This window comes from Cydia fagiglandana, chromosome 6 (assembly GCF_963556715.1).
Source record: "Cydia fagiglandana chromosome 6, ilCydFagi1.1, whole genome shotgun sequence".
Classification (NCBI taxonomy): domain Eukaryota; kingdom Metazoa; phylum Arthropoda; class Insecta; order Lepidoptera; family Tortricidae; genus Cydia; species Cydia fagiglandana.
In genome coordinates, this window is record NC_085937.1 from 9294817 (window position 1) to 9306571 (window position 11755).

Consider the following 11755-nt stretch of genomic DNA (forward strand, 5'->3'; position numbering starts at 1 on the left):
TAGGTAATTAAATCGTCACAAATATAAACATTTCAATAAAGAATGGTCCTAGTGATAAATTTTCTGCTTCGTTTATTAGAAACTTCTCGCAATAATGTTTATTCATTTGTCGCGTCGCGTCGTAGTTCCGTGCCGCTTGCTGCCCACTGAGAACTTCAGGCCTGGCTCTATGTTCCTATTGCTTGCCGAGTGCGGGCCAACTTTTGACTTAGCTTAACGAATGCCATTATAACTTGGTCTTCATAATTTGTAAGATCTATGTGTAATTGAAGATGCTCGTATACTGGCTGTTTTCGCGCGAATATTCGCCTCTGCTTTTAAAAGTGGATGGAATACACGGCCTGATGTTGATAGTTACTTAGCTACCCGTTGTGCCTAAAGGGTAACTGACAGAAAACAAATTGTACTTACTTAATGGCTTAGAAGGAAAACAAATAACGAACTTCTAACGAAATGGTCGAGTTCGTCAATTCAAATAAGGGTGCCATTCATTCCGACGCACTCTTATTTCAAATTAGGAAAACATTAACTAGAAGTAAAATATAACTTTTGAAAAATTATTACCCGTAGGAAGTTGATGTTGTTTTAGTGGAAAATTGATGCAGTGACTCCTTAGTTAATAACTATACACAAAATCCCCAAAGTAATAATTTTGCTACAGTAAGTACAGATTATAGATCTCTATCACGACTTTGTCATATAACTCGTAAACTAGACAACCATAAAATTTGTTATACGGCGCTTCAGCTAAGTTTACTGCCACAAAAGCGCCTCGTAGCCTTTTCAACAGAAGTTAAACCCACCGGACTATCGGCAGATATATGCCTCTAGCCAGGGCCATAAATCTCTGCCGTGCCCTCTTTTGATGTTACGTACACGTACTAAAAGCAACACTCTTAACTGACCTTTGGTGGACCTTATGTGTTTGCAATAAGTTTTACGTTCAGTTCAGCATTGTGGACGTTGGTGATACAGGCTATAATAACCGTTATATTGCTGAAGGATGTGGAGTATTTACGCTTCATTTGTGTCTTCTTGATTGGAAGGTGGCGGCGCTGTGGGCGCGGAATGTTTCTGCGTTCATCGGACCACAGGAAACCTGCGTTCATGAAGGGAGGATGGCTGCTGCATTTAATTTGCCTATGATCAGTTATGTGAGTGAATCTACATTCATTAGTTAATTTAATTATATTAACGTATCATATTGGATACCTATATATATATCTATTTTTAAGGCGCGTTGCTGAAGAATTTTGAACGACCAAGTGGCGTTAAAAATGTAGATATTTTCCTGATTTTATTCTATCCATCCAAACCTGTAACGAGACTAGCTGACTTTTTTTTTAATTAAACATAAGTATATTTTTATGCAAGTAATTTTATTGTTACTGTTAGGTAATATTAAAGTGTAAACTCATTTAGTTTCGTTTTAAATATTGATTCTGGCATAATTAAATAATATTTTTAAATATTATAAATAGAATTGTTTCATATGTTGACAGTACTGCCGCGACGTGACCCTGCCTTGCTCCAACAAGCCAAACAACATGCAAGGGTACTCTACGTTCGTCCGCACGCGGCCCTCCGACACCAGCATATCACGCGCCGTCGTTGACGTTCTGACGCATTTCAACTTTATGCATGTGAGTACTACCATTTATAAATCATTAAGAGCATTTTTACAGAACAAAATACATACCAAAGGAAGGATACAGACCCTAAAAATGTCGGTCCTATTTACAAAATATACTAACTTTGTAACTGTGTAGTGGTTTTTGTCAGCTTTTAGCTCTCCTGGCGTTAATTGCACTTCAAGACGTAACAATTATAAGTGACATGTGTCTACTTTGTGTTTCTATTTTTTAACCATATTGAGAACAAGATATACAAATTCAAACCTACATTTTTGTATGATCTAACCATTTTAGACGTAAATAAATATGTATTCAGAGGTGCTATTCTAATAGTTTTGTTGACTGCACGATTAAGTTTACATCTGAATATTCTCGATAAATATACATCTGTATCCGATACTCAAAAGATCAATGTAGCATTTATCGATGTTTAAAATTAGAGCATGCCATTCGGTATCCCTCTGAACTACTCCTTTTATTGGTCCATTTGGCACAGGAATGACTGGAGCAGATGCGCCAAGTGGTTCCGTACGTTATGGACCGATCTGAATAGGAACCTGATTTTTATTGGCATATTATTATGTACTTATAGAAGATTTATTTATTAACTAGTGACTCTTTCCCCCTAGATGAGACACGTAAATATATTTGCCTACTAGCATTTGGGGGATCACTGTTATTCCTTTGATTTCATGTTTCTCTGATAACATAAAACATAAAACCTACACTGCTTTATAATCGTTGTAGAACTCGTAAACCAATAAGTTGTCTAGAAATCTAAACCTAAAAAAACAATTAAAAAGGCAATTGTTAGTAACAATTTCTTAACGAAATGTTTTAGTACTATTAGATAGGTGCGTAAGTATTGAAGTTATGAGTAGTTACCTACTTAGTTACTTAATAGTGTTTTTAAAAACAAATATTAATTCAGGAACGTTGTCAATTAACTGTAGTTTCGTAATTTGTAATTTGTTGCAGGTAACCTTTCTTTATTCAAACGCACTGAATAAAGATTTCTCCAGACTCGCACAGGCCATCATCGCTGCAGTTAAGGAGAGGCAAATATCAGTTCGGAAAACTGAAGCATACAGACATTCCTACTACTTCGGCTATAACTACACTCGCAACCCCTTCCTGGAGATCGTTCAGGAAACTTACAAAGACACTAGAAGTTAGTATCCAAAGTTGTACGCATCAAAAATACGGCTTCCTGGTGCTTCCGTTGACTTAAATTGGAATTTTTCGCAGTTTATGTATTGGTGGGGAATTACCACGACCACGTTGGACTTTTGATGGCTTTGGACGCAATGCAACTTTTAGACTCTGGTAAGTACCGAGTACAGTGTCATTCTATAGAACTTGCTAACTATGTAAACAAAAGTCACTAGTAAATTCATCATTCTTTGTCAATTTCAATATAGCGCGCGGATTGTTTACAACTTTACATAGTTAGCAAGTTCCATAGAATGACACTTTACTAAAATACATATTATAGCAAACCGAGTAAAGCGCGCCACTCGTGGACAACTCCCGGCGCGATATAGTAATTAAGTAGAGCGGAAGCTATGGCCATCCGTCTCGTTCTAACCTAAGACGCAGAGTTGCCGTCCCGCTCCCGCGTAGCATCATGGCGAGCGCGGATCTGTCTTGTCTCTCGACACACGACGCCTCACCGCGCTCTCGAAGAGTTTTGTTTATTTTGTGAATAATTAATGAATAACGGTAGATTAAGTTTAGTGATTATTGGGTTTGAACCCCCAAACTGTGTGAACAAAAATAACTTGCTAGTGTACGGATTCTGTTGTTGTGACTGAATAGATTGACTATAACCTACACGGCAGTATTATTTTATCACTCCTGAGGTAACCCTCTCATATATGGCGCATCCAACGTGAAATAATAACAAGTTCGTTCGAAAGTGTAGTTGAAAGTACATTTCTTTAGTGAGTGTGTCGATATGCCGCCGAAAACGAGAAAAGCGGCCAGTACAGAGCCCGAGACCGACGAAGAACCGCAAAATGGCGGTGATGAAGAAGCTCGCGAGGCGGACACAGCCGACGCGGTGACTACGGCATTGGCCGACATTAATATGTTTTCGACTCAAAATGTGCAAAACATCATAGAGACGCTACAGCGATCGCAGACCGAAGCCCTGAAAGAGTTGTTACAATCAGTATCGTCGCGTACTACGTCGTGTACAGCTCAAGGTCAAGGAACGTTAACGGGCTGCAAGACCACGTTCTCCGGCCAGCCGCAGGAGTCAGTGGAAGCTTTTATTGACGCAGTAGACGCCTATAGTGAATGCGCACAGGTTTCGGATACAAATGTCCTGCGCGGTCTGGCGTACCTTCTAAAAGAAAACGCGGCGACATGGTGGCAGGGTGTGAAACAGCAAATTACTTCATGGCAGCAGGCTAAAGAGAATCTTATAAGTGCCTACGGTGACCGCCGCCCGCCCCATCGCTTATATATAGAGATATTTTCATCGCCACAGCAAACGGAAAACACCGACGTGTTTGTGGCGCGAATACGTTCCCTTTTCGCGCGACTCCCCGAGGGAGATATTTCCGAAAAGGCGCAACTTGACATGACGTACGGACTCATGAATAGCAGGATAAGGAAGAGGCTACGGAGGGAGGACTTCGCAACTTTTAAAGAGCTACTCCGCCGTGCGCGAAGCGTGGAAGATTCTTTCGACGAGGGGGAGAGGAAACAAACACCGCCGCAGGCTTCAAGCCGCACGGTGACCTCAAACCAACGCGCGCCTCCCGCTTCAACAACCACGGCGCGTACGGGTACATCGCATGCCAGCGGCGCCGCGGCCGCGCCGCCCCGGGCGCCGCAATCGTCCGCGCTCGCGCAGCCGCGCGCGTCGGCGCCTTCGCCTGCTCAACCGGCGGTCGCGCAAGGCACCGGCGCTGCAGTCACTAGTGTCACCACCGCCGCCGCCGCGGACGCGACCGCGAAAAAGCTGCGACCCGTGTGTGCGTACTGTCGAAGGTTTGGACACTCAGGTGAGTCCACGTCTAAGAATAACTCTGCAAATAGTGCAAATGTGCCATCTAACAGTGAAACAAGTGATATTAGCTTTTATAGTGTCGATTTTAACCCGTGCAATATCACGTCGAAAGATAGATCGCAAAATCCCTATTTTGCTATGAGTGACACATGCAGCAATTTGAGCCCTATTTCGTATAATAATAAAGTCGAAAGTGGCACTACTCATAATTCTTATGAATTCGATGGGCCAAGTGGTAACAAGATTCCTGCATGTAACACTATAACTATAGGCGAGAAATGTGTACATTGTTTGGTACCTATAGCTTTTAAAAATATTATGTGTGCTAATCATTCTTTGAAAACGACTAACCCTCATTCATGTAACGAACAATTTCGCAGCCGCGGACCGCTTAGTTCTACTATAGTTCCGATGTGTTCTAGTAATAATTCAATAATTTCAAGTGAAGTCGCGCGAAAAGGTTCGATGATGGATAGTCGTGAACAAAACGAGCCTAATATATCAAACGGTCCTAACCCACTTTTGTGCGTATTTAATAATAATCGTGCCTGTAACAATAATAATAATGATTACTCGTCGTTCGCGTCAAAGTGCATTAACCCTTCAAATGGCAGGGGCGTTACGGAAGTTGACATGTTTTTTGACGCGGACTGTAGTAAAATTTCTGATGATGAGTTGTTAAATCTGTACATGACTTATGTTGATGGGGATTGCGAGACAGTGAGTCGAACGACAAGACCGATTTTTAATATAGAGATTTTAGGCGTGAAAGGCACTGGTTTGGTAGACACGGGAGCGAGGCGGTGCGTCGCGGGACACACGCTATATGCTATTCTCTTGCGTCGGAACCATCCGCTTCGCACGATAACGCGCAACATTAAGCTTGCTGATGGGGTGTCGCGTACAATGGAAGTACTAGTTACTGTATTAGAGGTGCGATTAGAACAGGAAATCGTTAAAATTCCGTTCATAATTTTCCCTTACGCGACTAATAATGAAACGTTGTTAGGCATCGATTTTCTTACTGCTGCCGGGGTAGATATTGATTTCCTCGAGTTGGTATGGTGTTTTAGCAGGAACCGCACCGTTCAGTATAAACTGTGTTTCGAGCCTACTTCGCCCAGTGTAACCTGTGCTGCCACAAACGTCCTACGGGTTGACGAGGGAAGTCATCTTACACCAGCTGAGCGTCAAGCGCTCGCTGGCGTTCTTACTAGGCACGTACACGTCTTCACACCAGGGGGAGCTCCGACCCCTTACGCTGAGCATCGGATAGAAACAGGTGAGCATCCTCCTATAGCAGTACCACCTTATCGACTCAATCCAGCCAAGAAGGAGTTGATGAAGAAGGAGATTGATAAGATGTTAAAAGACGATATCATTGAAGAATGTGAGTCAGCTTGGAGTTCACCAGCTCTGATGGTGCCGAAGGCGAATGGTGAGATCCGGTTCTGCGTGGACTACCGTCGTTTGAATGCAATTACCAAGTCCGATACCTACCCGATGCCACGCATCGATGACTTGTTGCAGAATACGAAGCGAGATTGCTACATGAGCACCCTTGACCTTCGTTCATCGTACTGGCAGGTAATGTTAAGAGAGGCGGACAGGGACAAAAGCTCATTTGTGTGTCCTTTAGGTACTTTCCGCTTTAAGCGTATGCCATTTGGCCTGAAAAATGCCCCGGCGACGTTTCAACGGCTGATCGACCGCTTACGTTCCTGCTCAGCATTAAAAGACGTAACTGTCTTAGCTTACTTAGACGACCTTCTAGTGATCTCGGAAGGTTATCAACGTCACTTACAATACCTCGAGGCAGTTTTCAAACGCTTGGCCGAGTTCAACCTCCACGTCAACAGGGAGAAGTGCGCTTTCGCGCGTGAAAGCGTTAGGTACCTCGGCCACGTCATAACGCAACAAGGCGTTTCCACCGATCCTGATAAGGTGAGTGCTGTACTCGAGATGAAGGAACCAGGTACCTTGAAGCATCTGCGAACCTTTCTACAAACGTGCTCGTGGTTTAGGAAGTTTATACCAAACTTCTCTAAGGTTTCCGAACCACTGACACGCCTAACTAGGAAAAATCAAGTCTGGATCTGGGGATCAGAGCAGACTCAAGCATTCCTTGAGCTGAAGCGCCTTCTGACCACAGCTCCAATTTTGGTTCAAGCCGACTTCAGTCGTCCTTTTATTCTCAGGACAGATTCGAGCAATTACGCCCTTGGAGCGGTCTTACTTCAAGGTGACGGGAACGAAGAGCGACCTATAGAGTACGCTAGTCGCCTTCTTAACGCAGCGGAGCGGAACTACTCCACTACGGAAAGGGAAGCTCTCGCAGTGGTGTGGGCGGTAGAGCGTTTTCGACCCTACCTGGACGGCCAGCCGGTCGTCATTGGCAGTGACCACCAGCCCCTACGTTGGCTGCTGTCACTGAAGTCACCAGCAGGGAGGTTGGTACGTTGGGCCCTTAGACTCCAGGCCTTTGATATCCGTTTCGAATACACTCCGGGGAAGGCGAACGTGGTAGCCGACACGCTGAGTAGGCCAGTCTGCTCCGGGGACTCCCGTGAGGACTGCGGAATCTGCTCGGTCGTGGTCGACCTACCAAAGAAGAATCCAGCAGAGTTGAGGCGGGAACAGCTCGCTGACCCCGAGGTGGAGAAGATTATCAAAGAAATCGAGGGTTCCGACGAGGTGGCATCTCGACGATGGACGGAGCGCGGCTACTTAATGGATCAAGGGGTACTATACAGGTACAACCCCGATTCAGATAGTGAGACCCCACAGCTCGTGATACCCAGTAGTCTCAGAGCGGAGATTATAAAGGAATGCCACGACTCGCCGGTAGCCGGACACCCTGGCGTCGATCGTACGTATCAGAAGGTTGCCCAGCTGTACTACTTTACAGGTATGCGGAGAATAATCACTGATTATGTCAAAGCCTGCATACACTGTCAACGCTACAAAGCCACAAATACCAAGCCTCCAGGTCTTTTGCAGACACCGCTCATGAACCAACGCAATGAAGTGCTGGCCATGGATTTATTCGGTCCTTTGCCACCAGGAGACCAGGGGGAGAGGTGGATTTTCCTCGTCGAGGACACTGCTACCCGGTGGACAGAGCTATACGCACTCAAGGACGCCACCGCTGAAGCTTGTGCGGTGATTCTCGTCGAGGAGTACTTTATGCGTTTTGGTCTACCACGTGGAGTCATTTCCGACAATGGTGTCCAGTTCGTATCCGCAGTTATGCGTCAGTGCATGGCAGCTCTAGGGATAAAACAAAATCTCGCCCCGTTATACCACCCAGAAGCCAACCCTGCGGAACGCAAAAATCGAGACATGAAAGCGATGTTAGCACAGCTCGTGGAAGAAGACCACACTTCTTGGCCACGGAAGTTACCGGTGATACGGTTCGCCTTGAACAGTGCAAGATGCCGCACCACAGGTAAATCACCCGCTTATTTAACATTCGGGAGGGAAATGCGGTCACCCACAGAGGTCATCCATGACCTACGTGCCATCTTGGATAAAGATAACTTTGTCCCACAGATAACTCCGTATCTCCGATCATTTTTAAACTCCTTATCAGGTATTCGGGAACGTGTGGAGGTCCAACAGGATAAAGCAAAGCAGTATGCCGATACGTCGCGCCGACCTTCAGATGAATTTGAGGTAGGTGACTTAGTCCTCCTTAAGTCGCATCTGCTGAGTAATACATCGAAGGATGTAACTGCTAAGTTTCTCCCACGTCGCGATGGACCGTACGTCATAACAGAGAAGGTTAGTCCTACGACGTACACAATCGCTAGCACCGACCAACCGGATATTTCTCTCGGTAGATACCACACTCAGGACCTTACCCGTTACCAAGGTAGGTAACGATGGCGATACCCCACGACCTGTTATTCCTAAGAGGAATCGCGGACGTCCAGCTAAGGCTGATAGGAATGATAGGGTACTAGTCCAGGAGCGGGGGCGTTCTCCAGGACTAGAGGGGGAGCATATAGCAAACCGAGTAAAGCGCGCCACTCGTGGACAACTCCCGGCGCGATATAGTAATTAAGTAGAGCGGAAGCTATGGCCATCCGTCTCGTTCTAACCTAAGACGCAGAGTTGCCGTCCCGCTCCCGCGTAGCATCATGGCGAGCGCGGATCTGTCTTGTCTCTCGACACACGACGCCTCACCGCGCTCTCGAAGAGTTTTGTTTATTTTGTGAATAATTAATGAATAACGGTAGATTAAGTTTAGTGATTATTGGGTTTGAACCCCCAAACTGTGTGAACAAAAATAACTTGCTAGTGTACGGATTCTGTTGTTGTGACTGAATAGATTGACTATAACCTACACGGCAGTATTATTTTATCACTCCTGAGGTAACCCTCTCATAATATATTCTTATAATCAATTCAAATGAATATTTACACCAAAATATAGCTTCTGTTATTTTCCCAACTCGAATGTCACCTCTTACACCAAAATACTAATTTTGAGGATGTAATAGGACAACTAAAACCCGATAAGTCCAGATAATTGCTCATTAAAATAAGGACTACATAACTAAAAAAAAATTATTAGACGTAAAGTTTAAAAAAATAGATTTTATTTTGGAGCATAGACACTGGGGGCCGATTTTTCAATTTCGATCGCTCGATTTCGTCACTCGATAATCGGTGGAAAACTACGAAATGCTGATTTTTTAAATACGAGCGATAGTGGAATGTAGTGGTATTGACCACTCGATTTCAATTCTATTAGTAGAATTTAAATGCCTAGTAGTGGAGATATTATTGAACGAAATACACGAAATCGAGTGATCGGAATTCAAAAATCGGCTCCCTGGCCAGTTCTTATAAGACTATGAAATAAAATCCTATTAATTAAAGGGTGTCAACAATATGCAGATTCACCCTATTGCGTACAATATGTAATTACATTTTGATTGATGTTTAACTATGACAAGTTATTAAGTGACAAACTCCTAAAGAGTCTAAATAGTAAACATAAAAACACCACTTTACGACTCTTGCGGTAAATCAGTAACATTAACTTTACGATTCCAAGCGTTCAAAGAAAACATCAACGCGAAGAATTTAAAGCGTTATTAGGAACACGCTGCGCCAGTTAAGTGTAAACCTACATTCAACGACAACTAATTCAATTTGTATTTAATATTAGTTAAGTTTGTCAGTTGTCTAAAGAGACATAATATATTTGTCATTCTCACGTCGACACGCAGTCGAGTAAACCCTCCGAGAGTAAATCTATCATATCCGTACAGAACCAATCGTTTGATGAAGCTTTTAACCTACTTTTATTTTTACAGTACATATGGAGCTACTTTACCGTCCTAGGGCGGGATTAAGGACAATACGTGCCTATATCAAAAGTTTAAAGGCCTATATGTACTGTAAAACGTTGTACAATACACGTGCGAAAAGGTAATTCGCAACGCGTGTCGATTTAAAACACTCCCTTTGGTCGTCTTCCAATTTATCGCCACTCGTTACGAATTTCCTATTTTTCGCACTTGTATCGTAATGTACTATTACATAGGTACTTAAATTCCGATATAGTCGCACCAATAAAAGTCTGCAGTGGATTTGATAGCCCACGCAGCGTAAGTGTTATTTATACGTCATAATTTCATAGAAGTTTGACGTTTAAAATGATACTTGCACTGCGTGGGCTATCAAAATCGCTGCAGACTTTTTACGGTCTGACTCTACGAACTATTTAGGGTATACATTCTCTAGGCCTACGCTCGTATTTCCATAAGCAGGCTGATACATTTGTGTAGGATCCCCTTTGTAGCTCGAGTTGCGACGGAACTCGCCTTCGAGGCTTTACGGCCCCATTCATTATCTATAAAAGAAAACTACCGGGATCGCTAAGTTGTAAAATTCTCCCGGGAACTACATAAGCTGTTTCATATCAGTGTTTATGCTGCTTTCCCCAGTATCTGGTTTTGCTTTTACATGAAATTTACTCGCTTCCTGAAAACGTTGTAGGTATGGTAAATTGAGCATTTTATGTAGACTCTTACAGCAATGTCAGTACGTCTAGAACTTGCAGTTTGTTATTATTTTCAGACCGTAACCAATAACCAAGATACGTAAAAAAATACAAAAATAAATAAAAGGAAAAAGTATTAATATAGACTGAAGATATAATTTTGATAATATTTGTAGGTTTTATTTTGCTTCGATTTATTTTTCCCACATACGTACTTAATGTTTGTTAATCCCTCTATTAATTTTGTTCTATGCTCCCGTTTATAGTTACAAATACAAATTACTTATAGGGCTATAGGTATTAGGGTATATTGGTACTAATCCGCAGATAAGAACTAGCTTCAATATTCATAAGATTACCCGCTAAGTGTACATATCAATCACCAGTCTTGAAGGCATCACGGATCACACAACACACAACCCAGATTAGGTACCTACCCTTTGCTAATGTAATCATGTGAGCTCGCCTTGCCAATTCATATCAGAACTTGACGATATTACTTAAACCAATTTTTAGACAAGCCGATACGTCTAGGAGGTTGCGGGTTCAAGTCCTGCCGAAAACGTAAATTTTTTAATTTTTTCCTTTATTATAAAATTATTTATATTTTTTGAGTGTATTACTTTTACAATATTGTACTTGTTAATCGCGCAGTCATTAAATTTGTACAGGAAGAACCTGAAATAAAGAAACTGAATAAAAAATCCAACTCTATTTCAGTCAACTCATGACTGAAATAGAGTTGGATTTTTATTCAGTTTAAGTTATAATTTAATTTAATTTAATATTACAAACATAACACAAAGTTTAATATTTATACCTACAGTTCTTAGTGTTTTTATATTTTCATGAAAATAATTTTATTATCTTTAATTCATCAGTTTGATTATCTTAGATCATACAGTAGCCAATATGTATAAGGATTATTTCGATACTTACAACTTTCCTTTAATTCTAAAAGGGTTACCAAGCACGTCGCACACATATATTAACATTTAGGGCAAACGTAGTAGTAAAATGCATTTAAAAAATTGCAAATTTAGGTATATCATATTTATACATTTATGGATGAAATACTTGGTTAAA

The 11755-nt window shown here is 42.3% G+C and overlaps 1 protein-coding gene across 1 annotated transcript in view; it reads left to right on the top strand.

Annotated features, from left to right (window-relative positions):
• The window catches only part of LOC134665117 (speract receptor), a 65501-nt gene that overhangs the window by 20688 nt on the left and 33058 nt on the right, over positions 1-11755 (top strand). Inside the window, exons 4-7 of the mRNA XM_063521945.1 lie at positions 1047-1154; positions 1503-1643; positions 2613-2805; positions 2883-2960. Of these exons, the coding sequence (XP_063378015.1) occupies positions 1047-1154; positions 1503-1643; positions 2613-2805; positions 2883-2960 (520 nt within the window). The remainder of the gene's footprint in view (positions 1-1046; positions 1155-1502; positions 1644-2612; positions 2806-2882; positions 2961-11755) is intronic.